Source organism: Poecilia reticulata, chromosome 11 (genome assembly GCF_904066995.2).
Source record: "Poecilia reticulata chromosome 11, P_reticulata-male-v2, whole genome shotgun sequence".
Classification (NCBI taxonomy): Eukaryota; Metazoa; Chordata; class Actinopteri; order Cyprinodontiformes; family Poeciliidae; genus Poecilia; species Poecilia reticulata.
Window position 1 is genome coordinate 10,758,622 of NC_088840.1, and position 15,523 is coordinate 10,774,144.

The 15,523-nt window shown below is 44.7% G+C and overlaps 1 protein-coding gene across 3 annotated transcripts in view; it reads left to right on the forward strand.

Moving 5' to 3' along the window:
* Positions 1–15,275, forward strand: part of kcnh8 (potassium voltage-gated channel, subfamily H (eag-related), member 8) — an 81,997-nt gene extending 66,722 nt beyond the window's left edge. For 2 of the 3 annotated variants that reach the window (XM_008421677.3, XM_017307670.2), the window contains exon 16: positions 13,260–15,275. In XM_008421677.3, coding sequence (XP_008419899.1) covers positions 13,260–13,805 — 546 coding nt within the window. In that variant the 3' untranslated portion in view covers positions 13,806–15,275. Of the gene's footprint in view, positions 1–12,665 lie in introns of all 3 variants that reach the window. The other variant, XM_081612655.1, reaches the window with a different exon arrangement.
* The last annotated feature ends 248 nt before the right edge of the window (positions 15,276–15,523 follow it).

Genomic DNA, 15,523 nt, shown 5'->3' on the forward strand with positions numbered 1-15,523 from the left:
ATAGAACAGTCTTGTGGAGGTTTGTATCAAATTATTCAGCAGTATTTAGAAATAATGTATGAAAGTATGACACAAATGTATACAGATGCATCTAAAGAGGAAAATGGTAAAACAGGAGTAGCAGTATATATTATCACATGCTGTTTTTATCTTAATTATGTGAAGCACTTTGAAATGCCTTGCTGCTGAAATGTGCTATACAAATAAAATTTGATTGATTGATTCCTAAACAAAAAGTTTTTATAAAAAAAAGAACAACAGGTATTTTATCAATTTTTTCAGCAGAAATGTTGGCAATAATTTTTGCCATTGCAATGGGTGGTGGAGGTAAAACCCAGAAAGGTAGTTATCTGTTCAGATTCAATGTCTTGCCTAACTAGTATTATCAGTGGAAAATCTGAAAGCTGTCAAGATCTTTTAGATGAAGCTTGTTATTTGATATATGGTATAAAGCAACAAAATATAAGTATTCAATTCACTTGGGTTCCAGCACATAAAGGAATTGTAGCTAATGAAAAACTAGATAGGGCTGCACAGTGGCACAGTTGGTAGAGCTGTTGCCTTGCAGCAAGAAGGTTCTGGGTTCGATTCCCGGCACCGGTCTTTCTGCATGGAGTTTGCATGTTCTCCCTGTGCATGCATGGGTTTTCTCTGGGTACTCTGGTTTCCTCCCACAGTCCAAAAACATGACTGTCAGGTTAATTGGTCTGTCTAAATTCTCCCTAGGTGTGGATAGTTGTTTGTCCTGTGTGTCTCTGTGTTGCCCTGCGACAGACTGGTGACCTGTCCAGGGTGACCCTGCCACTCGCCCGGAACGTCAGCTGGAGATGGGCACCAGCAACCCTCCCAACCCCACTAAGGGACAAGGGTGTAAGAAAATGAATGGGTGGGAAAAGTAGATAAGTTGGCTAAAGAAGCAGAAATTGAATTTGATGTCCCACCAAGTAAAGCTGAAATAAAAGTAATTATTAAAGATAAAATGAACAATATATAAGTGCTGTGGGTCCCGGCATAAAGTGAGACAATGTCTTGCACTGTGTTAAATAAAGATTTATTGCTTTATGAAGAGGAAAGACTATGAAGAGGAAAAGAAGAAAAGAAGAAGAATCGTATAAACTTAGTAGATGAAACTGACTTAAATGACATTCTTTATTGGTGTTGTGAACTGTGAAAATTAGTCCGAAAAAGTGCAGTGTTGACAGAGGGTGCGTTCACACTGCAGCCTGAAGTGACCCAATTCCAATTTTTTTGACGTAATGCGACCTGTATCCGATCTTTTCATGGCAGTGTGAATAGCACAGGTCGGATTCTTTTTCGAATGTGACCCATATCCAACACGTATTCGATTCAAATGCGACCTAACGTTCAGGCCGCATTCATCCGAACTGAATGTCATTGATACTGGACAAATGTCACTATTCTCCGTCCTGATACGCGCAAGGGGGAAGAAAAACAACAACCATGACGGACTATATGAGGATTAAGTTGTTAATATGCTTGCTCCTGGATGTGCTGGCGCAGGAGTTAAGCACAACCCACATATGGAGGCCTTAGTCCTCGATGCAGCTGTCGCAGGTTCGATTCCCAGCCTTGGCAACCTTTCCTGCATGTCTACCCCTTCTCTCATTACCTACTTTCCTGTCAATTAACTATCAAATAAAGGCCACTAGAGCCAAAAAAATATATATATATATATATGCTGGCTCCGGCCAAGCAACAACTTCATGTACAACATATGTAAGTTAAGCTCCACCGTTAGCCTCCATGTTTACTTCTGCAAACACTGAGCATTTCTTCTTTTTATGGCGGTTGGCAGAACACCGAGAACGCTGACGCTATTGTGCCCTTTACTGCGCACCTACAGTGGTGCACTCACTTGAGGGAAAAAGATAATTAGAGCTAATATAATTGCACCACCTGCGGTGCAATTATATTAGCTTGCTCCAGGCGTTCATAATTTATTTAATAAATTATTTAGTAATATCAATACATATTTATAGAAATATACAAACACAAATAAATAATGATTAATAATGACAGATTAATAATAATTAATACTGAATAATATATATTAGATACATTTTTATATATATAGTCAGTTTGTAACAGAATAAGTGTGACGATTGCAGGAGTGCCTAAATGTAAAAATATATTGTTTTCCAGAAAGCACAACCAAATAACCCTCTCTGGGTTCTTCACAGAAAAAATCCAGGAAGGATCATAGTCCGTATTTTCCTAACTATGAGCCGAACCGGACTATAAGCCGCAACCCCAAAGTTTTTTTTTTTTTTTTAAACCAGTAAACATACACATATAAGCCGCAGATATCTCTGCCGCTCCAGGTTTTCCACAGCGATGCAGCAGCAGCATTGGGGGGCGGACACCCAAAATTTGAGTCATAACAGGTCAATTGAATATCACATTTATTACGTTGAAAAAGAAAAGTTGCCAAGTTTAGATTTAACTGAACTGATTACGATAGTTTCCGAACGGTAACTGTAACAGTAAAAGTGCTGATCCTTCGTGTTGCTACTAGCATGTGCTAAATGAAAATGGGCGCCTTCTTCTTTTTCTTTAGATTTCAACAGTAGCTTGCATTCATTATTGTTGCACTACTGCCATCTACTGGATCCTAATATCTATACCTCAAATTCTCATAATGATCCCAGTATTATTTTAAAAAACTGTTAAATAGCATTTCCCTTCAATGCTATTTAACTGATCAACAACATTCTCATATTTAACATATTAAAACCTAATTCCATTTTAATGGGCGCTTTCTTTTATTTTCAATGATTCACTTTGTAATGGTCTCGCTATGGTGTCTTGTACCAAAACTAATCAGCCAAACTCTTTTCACACGAGTCTGGATTAATTAGTTCTTCCTTTATTTCCATGTAGAATGCAGTGAAACTGTCAAAACACAAACAACTCAGGATGAGCTCAGAGCAGCTTACAGAAGTGTTTTACATTCAGATGCATACATTATAAGTACAACTGATACAACAGCTACCTCAGAATGCTATGAGCTGCAATGCTACATAACGACCTAAGAAATCTTAGCAGCCTGCTAGTTAGCAATGACGTAGCACATAATCAAATCCATCCATCCATCCATCCATCCATTTTCTTCCGCTTATCCGGGGTCGGGTCGCGGGGGCAGCAGCTTCAGAAGGGAGGCCCAGACTTCCCTCTCCCCAGCCACTTCTTCCAGCTCCTCCGGGGGAATCCCAAGGCGTTCCCAGGCCAGCCGAGAGACGTAATCCCTCCAGCGTGTCCTGGGTCTTCCCCGAGGCCTCCTCCCGGTGGGACGTGCCCGGAACACCTCACCAGGGAGGCGTCCAGGAGGCATCCTTACCAGATGCCCGAGCCACCTCAACTGGCTCCTCTCGACTTGGAGGAGCAGCGGCTCTACTCTGAGTCCCTCCCGGATGACCAAGCTTCTCACCCTATCTCTAAGGGAGAGCCCAGCCACCCTGCGGAGGAAACCCATTTCGGCCGCTTGTACCCGTGATCTCGTTCTTTCGGTCATGACCCAAAGCTCATGACCATAGATGAGGGTGGGAACGTAGATCGACCGGTAAATCGAGAGCTTCGCTTTTTGGCTCAGCTCTCTCTTCACCACGACGGACCGGTACAGCGCCCGCTTCACAGTAGACGCTGCCCCAATCCGCCTGTCGATCTCCCGCTCCCTTCTTCCCTCATTCGTGAACAAGATCCCCAGATACTTAAACTTCTCCACTTGAGGCAGGACGACCCCCCTGACCCGGAGAAGGCACTCTACCCTTTTCCGGCTCAAGACCATGGCCTCGGATTTGGAGGCACTGAGCCTCATCCCGGCCACTTCACACTCGGCTGCGAACCGCTCCAGTGAGAGCTGCAGATCACGTTCAGATGAAGCCAACAGGACCACATCATCCGCAAAAAGCAGAGATGCGATCCTAAGGCCACCAAAACGGATCCCCTTAACACCTCGGCTGCGCCTAGAAATTCTGTCCATAAAAGTAATGAACAGAATCGGTGACAAAGAGCAGCCTTGGCGGAGTCCAACTCTCACCGGAAACGAGCCCGACTTACTGCCGGCAATGCGGACCAGACTCTGACACCGGTCATACAGGGACCCGACAGCCCGTATCAAAGGGCCCGGTACCCCATACTCCCGGAGTACCCCCCACAGGGCCCCCCGAGGGACACAGTACAACGCCTTCTCCAAGTCCACAAAACACATGTAGACTGGTTGGGCAACCTCCCATGCACCCTCCAGGACCCCGCTGAGGGTGTAGAGCTGGTCCAGTGTTCCACGACCAGGACGAAAACCACACTGCTCTTCCTGAATCCGAGGTTCGACTATCCGACGGACCCTCCTCTCCAGGACCCCTGAATAGACCTTACCAGGGAGGCTTAAGAGTGTGATCCCCCTGTAATTGGAGCACACCCTCCGGTCCCCCTTTTTAAACAGGGGGACCACCACCCCAGTCTGCCAGTCCAAGGGAACTGCCCCCGATGTCCATGCGATATTGCACAGTCGCGTTAGCCAACACAACCCCGCAACATCCAGAGCCTTAAGGAACTCCGGGCGGATCTCATCCACCCCCGGGGCCCTGCCACCGAGGAGCTTTTTGACCACCTCGGCGACCTCATCCCCAGAGATTGGAGAGCCCAGCCCAGAGTCCCCATGCTCAGCTTCCTCAACAGAAGGCATGTTGGTGGGATTGAGGAGGTCTTCGAAGTATTCCGCCCACCGGCCCACAACGTCCCGAGTTGAGGTCAGCAGCGCACCATCCCCACTATAAACAGTGTTGGTGCTGCACTGCTTCCCCCTCCTGAGACGCCGGATGGTGGACCAGAATCGCCTCGAAGCCGTACGGAAGTCTGTCTCCATGGCCTCTCCAAACTCCTCCCACGCCCAAGTTTTTGCCTCAGCGACAACCCGAGCCGCATGCCGTTTCGCCCGCCGGTACCCATCAGCTGCTTCTGGAGTCCCACAGGCCAAAAAGGCCCGGTAGGACTCCTTCTTCAGCTTGACAGCATCCCTCACCGAAGGTGTCCACCAACGGGTTCGAGGGTTGCCGCCGCGACAGGCACCAACAACCTTGCGGCCGCAGCTCCGATAGGCCGCCTCGGCAATGGAGGTACGGAACATGGTCCACTCAGACTCAATGTCCCCCACCTCCCCCGGAACGTGTTCGAAGTTCTGCCGGAGATGAGAGTTGAAGCTCCGTCTCACAGGGGACTCTGCCAGACGTTCCCAGCAGACCCTCACTACACGTTTGGGCCTGCCAGGTCTGACCGGCTTCCTCCCCCACCACCGGAGCCAACTCGTCACCAGGTAGTGGTCAGTGGACAGCTCCGCACCTCTCTTCACCTGAGTGTCCAAGACATACGGCCGCAAATCTGATGAGATGATGACAAAGTCAATCATCGAACTGCAGCCTTGGGCGTCCTGGTGCCAAGTGCACATATGGACGCCCTTATGCCTGAACATGGTGTTCGTGATGGACAATCCGTGACGAGCACAGAAGTCCAACAACAGAACACCGCTTGGGTTCAGATCGGGGGGGGGGCGTTCCTCCCAACCACACCTCTCCAGGTCTCACTGTCATTGCCCACGTGAGCGTTGAAGTCTCCCAGTAGAACAAGGGAGTCCCCAGGAGGGGCACTCTCCAGTACCCCCTCTAAGGACTCCAAGAAGGGTGGGTAATCTGAACTGCCATTCGGCCCGTAAGCACAAACAACAGTCAGAACCCGTCCCCCCACCCGTAGGCGGAGGGAGGCTACCCTCTCGTTCACCGGGGTGAACCCCAACGTACAGGCGCCCAAATGGGGGGCAACAAGTATGCCCACTCCAGCCCGGCGCCTCTCACCGTGGGCAACTCCAGAGTGGAAGTACGTCCAGCCCCTCTCAAGGAGACTGGTTCCAGAACCAGAGCCATGCGTCGAGGTGAGGCCGACTATTTCTAGCCGGAACCTCTCAGCCTCGCACACTAGCTCCGGCTCCTTCCCCACCAGAGAGGTGACGTTCCACGTCCCAAGAGCCAGCTTCTGCAGCCGAGGATCAGACCGCCAGGGTCCCCTCCCTTGGCTGCCGCCCATAGCACAATGCACCCGACCCCTTTGGGTCGGGTGCATTGTTGGGGTCGGGTAGCACAATGCACCCGACCCCTTTGGGTCGGGTGCATAATCAAATCGCCCGCAGGTATTTCCAAAACTAATTCAATAAACAAGTTTCTTCTTTTATCATATGTTAACATAAAGGCTTGTTTTGAAGTATAAGCTGCTACTTACAGGCATTGCTTCGAAGAACTCGACCTGGAATGCGGCGTTCACAACAGACACGTGTGTTCATCTGCTCTACCGCTAGCAAACAACCGCACTGATTAAATAACATAAAAGTCGAGCAGTTCCCCAAAAGTCCAACAGATGGCAGCAATGCCATGCAAAACAAAACACCCACAGTTTACAGGACACACTTCCTGCTAAAGAGCCCCCTGGTGGTTGAAGAAAAATCCACATATAAACCGGAAAATACAATATATGAAAAAAAAATCTTAATGCTCTCTGGTATTGTTCAGGGGGCCGGACCAAATGTGGAGGCGGGCCGGATCTGGCCCACGGGCCGTAGTTTGGGGACTCCTGATCTAAGACAATGTTGGAGAATAATACATTTTTTAGATTTACGGAATCTCAGTTTGCCTTCATGGGCTGAACCCCAGTATTACACCAAGCACTATAACTAATATTAGCTGGTATCTCACCGGTGGACATAAATACAGTAAAGTAATATTCTAATCACAATAATATGTCCACATTACTAGTGAAATGTTGTCTGTCGAGGGCTCACATCAGTAGTCCATCGATCCGAACAACAATATCCCTCAGTGCTGAGGCATCTTATGCTGTTTTGGTTGAGCAAATTGTCAACCCTAGAGAAATTTTGAAAACATTTTACGGGAGCAGGCCTGCGTATCTATGTCATGACCGACATTCATGCCAATAGAGCGATTTTTCTAGGCATTAGGGCAATTTCGAAATTGTTCTGGGAGTCAAAAATCCACTAATTTTCTCACTCTAAAAAAGTGTCAGTAGGTGTCAGTTACACTCTGGATCGGCAGTTGGAAATTTTGCTCATTTTTAATTTTTTACGTCGCCATTTTTACTCAAACCCCAATAAAAATAACAGCCTGGATGCCGAGATCAAGCCACACGTTTTGATTCCTTTTTATGGGCGGGAATGCAGCAATACGAAAGATTAATAAATCAGTGATTCTTGAGAATAGGGACAAAACAGATCCTGTGGATAAAGCACAACATTTTAATTAAATATACACAAAACATAATTTTTTCAAATATCTGACTAAGCTAACCTGGGTCATGTGAGCACAACAATGTATATTTTCCTGGCGTTTGCTGAATATTTTTTTTATTTTAAACATTGTAGTCGGTGGATGATGTCTGTAAAGTCCCTTGTCCTGGAGCAGAGCTCAATACATTATAATAGTTTAAAACAATTAAAGGAATACTAAGATAATATGATTATTAAGTATAAGTATTCATATACATAATTATAAAAGTATCAATAAATTGAATTAAAAATCATTTTTATATATTTTCCAACTCCATTGAAATTTGTCCCTAAATTTTGTCAACGTCAGACATAAAAAGAATGTAAAAAAATCAGGCATAATTGGGGGGCACCAGAACTTCTGAGGACCCCATGATCTTTTCCTTTCTCTTCCTTTGCTAAGAGGGCTAGTTAGCTCTGGTTAGCATATGTTATTCTTTAGTTTTTTCTTCTGTTTTATTCCTTAGTTGCTCGTCACAACCATGATGTGTCAACACCATAACTGACAATTTACAAAACTTTTATGAAATTTTGTGAAATAAATGCTTAATTTTAGTATACTGTAAAGATTTCATGTACCTGATGAGCTACAATATGGCCTTTTTCAGAATAATATATAAATTGAGGTAGCTTGGCATTTCGTCAACTCCGTCACATGGACTTTTTGTTGTTTTTTGTTTTAAATAATATTTCTTTTCTTTCTTCGAGAAGCATTTGTCTGTAAAACAGTAAAAATGTCACTAATAGGGTCATTAAAAAAATATTTTATATTTATTTTGTCAGTGATGACAAAGTTCTAGGTCAGGTCGATTAAAAATGTAATTTAAAAAAAAATGTTACAACTGGGAGCCTGCACCTTAGCATCTTTACATTTCCAAAACATTATTTGTCATATTTGCATACATAAGGTTGAGAAATAATTTTTAAAAAATTGGGAAAAATTTAAACCCATTTTGTCCCTATTCTCAAGAGTCACTGAAATAGAGACATTCTATTAGGTGTAGAACAATAGGTGCCTGCCATACATTACATGGAAGGCAGTGAAGGCAGTCAGTGCTCTTCCCTATGTAATGCTAGTGGTAAGCCCCAATAAAACCTCTTCTATTCTGCTTTTTCTCGCTCTATGTGTGTGTGTCGACATTACCCCACACGCGGATCCGTTGCCATGGAAACGGACAGACAACAGCTCAACGAGCAGATAAAGCAGAGATTATCGATCTGGGGAATCAACACCAAAAACAAACATTTCCCACACACAAAAAAGTTGCAAAAACGCCAAAACAGAACATCCAGTCTGTTGCATTATTTTGTCAGGTTTGATGTCTATAAAGTGACCCAATTCCGATTTTTTGGCAATTCCGATTTTTTTTTTTTTTTTGCTGGGCCGTTCACACTGCCAGTATGCGACCTCTATGCGTTCTGCAGTGTGAACGGGCAAACGACCTGAAAGTGTCCCGCATGCGCACTAGAGGGCGCAATAGCATCAGCGTTCTCAGTGTTCTGCCAACTGCCATAAAAAGAAGAAGAAGTGCTCTGTGTTTGTGGAAGTAAACATGGAGGCTAACGGTGGAGCTTAGCTTGCACATTTGAAGTTGTTGTCTGGCCGGAACAGACACCGAAACAAAACACACCGAACTGCGCAGCACATGCTAAGGTTGCCAAAGTCAATAGCAGGGTAGCAACAGTTAGGCTAGCATAACTGACTTACTGCTCACTTTCTCAATGTTTTCTTTATATTAAAACTTTTTCCTCACCAGTTAAATCTGAAACCCGTGAACCTTATAATCTATGGCTGCCATAAGGATGAATTAACCACTAAACATTGCGTCCCTTTTTCAGATTCTTTGCGTGATTGTAGTATTTTCCTGACCACCGATATTCCTGACTCAATGGACAGCAGTGGCGCGTGTGTGGCGCACGATAAGTCATGTAATATCGAGTCCAGTAACAATGCTGCTGCCTCGCCTTCTGTCCGTCTCTCGCACTTGCCGCTACTTAGCAGTAGGAGTCAGGTTACGTTGTGTTGCATTCAATGTTATCGGAAAAAAGAGTTCCATGCGCTTAATGTCCGATTTGACATAACTTTATTGAATTCATAGTCGCCAGCTGGGGTGGCAAGATTTGGGGTGGCAACTGCCAGGTCTCCCGGCCGACCTCCCGGGTTTTGTGGTGAGTCCTTTTGGTCTCTCGGCTGAGCTCCAGGGTTTCGTTGGATGTCCCGTCGGTCGGCCTCCGGAGTCTCGTCGTGGGTCCCATCGGCCTCCCGGTTCCTGCTCTGCCGCTGGCAGGTACTTGTTCCGCTGGCAGGTACTTGTTCCACTGCCTGTTGACCTCCTGAGCCTGGCTGTGAGGTCGATGGGACCTGCGATACTGGCAGTGGCAGTAAAACATCCTCGACCCGATTCTCCACAGTCCTTAGAACCAAAACCTCTTGTAAAGATACAGACGTGAGAAGGCTGAATAATGTTAGTGAGGATGAGTACAGGCAATAAAAAAAAAAAGAAAATGTGTCTATCGTGGCGCAGTACGATACCAGACAGAATAGATCAGGAGAGGAACACAGCAGACCCTGATAAGGTAACATTTTGCTGTGATTAAGTTTCTTATTGTGCTTTTAGTTGACTATATTGGTTGGATTATTTGCTTATTTAAGGTACATTAATATCAGTCAAAAATAATGATAATTTTAAAGAACAAATCATACATTAGATTAACAGTAAATACATAAATACTTCCTACATTAAAAGGTTTGGTAGGGCTTTCTGTATGTTTTGTTTTGAAATGGTTATATATTCTATGAATTCATTGTTCAGTGGTTGTTAATGCACCAGACACAGACCTGCAGCCCAGGGGCGGTTCTAGATGGGGGGCCAATGGCGAGCCAAAGAAGTTATACTAAATAAATGTCTTAATACTAAGTGGTGGATTTTTTTTAACCTTCACAATTTTACTTTAACAATGAATTAAAAATTGTAGTGCTGAACTTTTAGCTGCTGTATGGAGATAGGATCACACTTTTCATCTGCCAGGGATCTGAAAACTGAATCTCTGGAGACACAAGTGGCTCTTTGGCTCACTTATATCAAATGATGAAATATTGCTCTGTTTTTTTTTTTTTGTTTGTTTTTTTTTTCATTCTTTTTCAAGTGTTGCCATAAAAAAACACTGACTAACCTGGCCCCTGTGGTAAATCTGGTTTAGAACCAGCCTCCAAACATAACTCCTTTTTTATATAAATATTTTGGTAATACTCTGTAAAAGGTCAGAATGTTCACATAACTTTTATATTTTTAGTTGTCTGAGGACACATTTTGAATATTAAATCAGGTATTATGATCAGTTACTCAGTGGTTTACCAAATACCTTTTACACTTGCTTAATTAAGCGTATTTAAAGTATACTACTGTGATTGGAGTACAGTTTTGGGATACTCTAACCGACCTCTATGCATGAACGATTGCTCTATGGATCACTTTTTAAAGACGAGAAACACTGCCATAAAATATTGGCAGTGTGAGAGTCGGGCGATACGCGTTGTGGTGGGCGTCCCTTACTTTGATTTCTGAAAGGTGGCAACCCTAACTTGAACCTGTGGTTGAATTGTGGCTGTAATAACCGCAGTTATCAAAATGGGTGACCGGAGGTAACATCCAGTAGCATTATTAATATGCAGAATCCTTTAACCTCCTGAATCCATATTGACTGTTATATACGATCAGACTTGTGATCAAGAAGTTACAATTTCAGGGTAATTAGGATTTTTATATTGCTTTTACAATGTAAATGTGGCTGCGGGTTCGTTGTGGTCTGCTGTCGTTTTCTCCCTGACCAAAAACCACTGACGGCTGTCTCCAATGTGGGAGACCAGGAATCATGTTGACAGCGTGTCAGATTGGACCGTCCTGCCACTCTCTGCTTTTCTATTTTTGTCAGAGCCGCGGTTTCGACCCAGGCTGCTCCCAAACCACACGAGGGGAAGTTAGAGCGAGCCTGTCAAAAGAACAAAAAAAAAGAGGACTGAATGTTTTTGTCTGTTAAAATTTCGGTAGCAAAATACCACGGTTTGTTTAACTAATTACACTATATGTCCTTTATTTGCAAGTCTATCATGCATAGCATGTCTGACGCCTCTCGGATTGCCCAACCGGATTCAGTCGGGGCCGCAATCATAATATAGTTGCTCGCGCTTTGCCTGATCGCCTCTTGACATATTCACACGGCGATGGAAGCGCTTCCCATGTGGAGCTGCGTGCCGTGCTGAGAGCTGATGTGCCTCCAGTTGTAATGATGAGCGTCATTGCCCAGATGAATGGTCATGAGCGCCGTGACTGGCAGAAACAGATGGCACATTGGCTGGGCTTCACGGCCATGCCCTCTGTGGACACGCCACGTCCAGAGAGCAGCTAATTACCGGCCGCCATCAGTGTAATGGACAATTACAGCAACTCGATTTTACTCGCAAAAACACCAGAGAGGTGACAGCTCGACAGATTCCTGGGTCCTTTCTGGTTTTTTTACTTTTTTTCTCAGTCAGTTTGCTGTTGCTTTTAGTAGTTAGCTATGTGGCTTTTCCTTGTTGCTCACTACTAATGGTCCTTACACCTTCAGAGGTTCATTCTAGTGTCCCTTACACACAAAAACTTGCATTTTAGCAAGACTCCTAGCCAGCACACCCTAATGTCCACTTGGCTGCCTGTACATAAATCTTTTCACCCTGTGAACTCCTTTTTAATGACAAATCATCCATAATCTTCCTTATAAAAGTATATTACAATCAGCTGAAGTGAAAAGGAAAGAAAAAAACAAGCAGGATCTGTGTGAACTTCTAAATTTTTCAACCTAACTCTCTCCAACCTACCGAACGCAATAAAATATGAAATCGATGAAACACAAGCAAATGAAACACAAAGGGGTTTGTTGGTGTTTTACCAGCTTAGCGGAGGAATTGTTTTTTGCTCTGTCACTCATGCATGTATGGCTACACTCCCGTCTGTGTTCCAACAACTGCGTCTACTTTCCTTTCATCCCTGCCTGTCAAATCTCCTTATAAATCCTCCTGATTTTGTTTAAATAACTGCTAGAAAAGTTACTCATTGTCTTGATTGCAGGATGCAATCAGGCAGTTGTGTTTGTGTCTGGGTTTGTGCCCCACCCCCTGGATTGAATATCCTCAGACACCTGCGATCGTCGGTTCATGTTTTTAGCTGTTTAACATGTGACAGGAACACATTCTATGGGCAAATATATGTAGTTCAGAAATGCATGCTAGTGGGATCTGGGCTGTATATGACAAATCGTGATAGGTAAACTGTGTTTCTTGTAGTGTTTGACAGTGTTGCCCTGCATTTTGACTCCTTTTAATGAGAATCGGCTGCAGGAGATTTCAGTCTGCATAAGCTTCAGCTGAAGCTATGATGTAAAGGGAAGAAATGGCAAAGATCGAGGTGAGGTTTCTTCCGATTACATGATTTGGTGCCGAAAATCTTTTGTGCGGCACCAACAAAGACTTCCATACAAAGTTAAAACATGTAAATATAACAGAAATAATGATAAACGTAAAAAAAAAAAGAAAGAAAAGCAGCATTTCCATATCCCGTGTTTGTTTTCGACCGGTTGTTCTTGTAGTCAAAGGTAAAAAAGGCTTCTTATTTGGGCTGAAACAGCAAAGAAATGATTGTAATGTCACAAAACCATGAAACGTCTGTAGCTCTGGCAGGTCTTACTTTACTACCTTATTATGGAGATTATTATGTAAAATACTATGTGCCTTCTAGGAGCAGCAGACTTGCTGGGAGAAAATGCCAGTAGAGTGTGTGCTTAAAGCACCAAGATAAAAACAATAAGAAAAAAACCCATCAAATTTTAGCTGAAATATTTGTCAAAATATTTAAGATATCGTCTCTGTTTTCGTCTGCAGGTCAGCACCCTGCGGAGGGAAGTCGCGGACCTCGGGCAGGTCATGAAGAGAATGGCCACGCTGATGGAGGCTCTCACGCCGTCGGTGCCCCAACCTGCAATAATCTGCCCCACTCACTACTCGCCAGCCCACCACACGTACCTGCACTGCCCGTCCCCTCCTCAGCCCTGCCACTCGCCGTCCAAAGCCGCCCCCATCTGGACAGACCCGCCCGTCCCTCTGCCCTGCTCGTCCCTCACCGTCTCCCAGCAGCACGCCGCCATGTGCTACGCGGACTCTCTGACTCACAGACCCCAGAGCCTGCAGTTGGTTTGTCCAGCTATTATACCCAAGTCAACTCCCCCTTTAACTCCAGATTTATCGTCTCGGCAACTGTCGCCGCGGCTGCCGCTCTCCGTCGTCTCGGAGCCTCCGCTGCCTTCTAGTTCTATCAGGTTAAGGGTGCACAGTTCGCCTCCGCAGGACGGACGGGGTGAGGACCCTCACAAGAGCCCCGGATGCTCTCCTCAAACCGGACCCGTAAGACTCTACCCAAGCCAGAGCTAGGGGGGTTTTGTAGCAGATCTCCTTTAGAACTCTCCTGGACTCTGCAGGACAATTTCCAGGACGCTTTTTTTATTTTTTATTTTTGGGATATTCCTGAACTTAAATAGACGACTGTTTAGCTGCGGTCTCGAAGGCATCTATGGTAGAGGAACACAACAAGCAATTATTTTTTGTTTTGGAAGCTTTTAAAAAATCCAATTGCATGAGGACAGAAAATGTTTAGGTGTATAGCTTTATGAAAAAAACTAAAACGTAGTGCTCTTAAGTGGCATGTAGAGGTCTGAGTTGGCTTTAGAGTGGTAGATCGGTGGACGAAGTCGATCTTTAGTCCCACACCGTGAGGCTCCTCGGACTGAACTCTGCCGTAATGGAGGTCGAGACGTTAACGTCGAAGACGAGAGCAGTGGTCTGTGCTCTCTCTTCTTCTGCCTGTTAACCCTTCCTTCCTTGCTCACTCAACCCTCGTCGGATGCTCTGGCTGCAGCAGAACAATGCATGACTGGTTGAATTTGGAAAATGGGACACTGTGAAACGAGAGACGGGGCGTCTCGTGCTCTTTACCCACCTGCCCGAGGGGAGGAAGGGGGTAAAAGGATGAAGGAAAATGTCTGTTGGAACGGTGCTGGTGGTGGCGAGGGACTCGTGCTACGCCTTGGGCAGAACAACCCCTGCTGTGGTCTGCCCCACCGAGCACAGGGACTCTTTGCCTCCCCCTACTTTTGTCTCGCTTTTCCACATGCCTCTCTTCCCAGCCCCCCCCCCCCCTCTCCTACCCCTATTTCTCTCTGCATGCCTTTCCAAACCTTTTGAGTAGTGCCTGTAGACACACATTAACATGCTGCATGTCGCCCCATGGAGATCCAGCTTGCCATTTACCCCTTCTATTTAAAGGAAACGCGGTTTGGTATTTTAATCGCTAAACCTGGCATTTACTGATGCATATTTAGCAGAAGTCAGCTCTGTTTGAACAAGGGTTATTTTGGGGCACAAGGTAGTCACTCCTATTGTAAAGTTTCCTGCAGCAAATGCTCTCCAATTGGTTCACGAGCCACACCATAATGCATTCAACCCTGATTGGCGCCCTGGGTTAGCAGCTCTGAGATTTTCAGTTCACTCACCTGTCTGGGTGAAGGCAATATTCCCTCATAAAGCACAATAGAGAAATAAAGACACTTATATATATGAATGTATCCATACTAAAAATGTATTTTTTTTCTACTTTAGGGAATTCAGACATGCGCAACGGTCATAAACAATACAACCCGTGAAGGAAGTTATGACAGGGCTGTTCGCTGATGCAACGTTAAACCAGGAATAAGGTCATAATTTTTCTCCAACAAGTCTGCTCTCGTCATCTCGACTCCTGTAGCTTTGACTCTGCTTCTCTGCAAATGGAATGTACTGTAACAACCTTTTCCCTTTTTTATATTTATCAGATAAACACATATGCTATTAAAAAATCAAAACAAACATGACTGTTATGAGATGGATTTCTTGTTTTGAGTTCACTAGAGAAATACATCAGAGGTTTATGGGGGAGACATTGAACAGATGGAAAGTTGGGCTAGTAGCTGTTTTATAGCTAACACGTTCTACTGGACAGGTAATTCAATTAATAGGAAATATTTCTAAAATATTAACAGATTTTGTGCATCGCATAACTAACAGCAACGTGAGAAAGCCTTATTCCTCTGATTTTTATTTTTTTTCTCCCATTT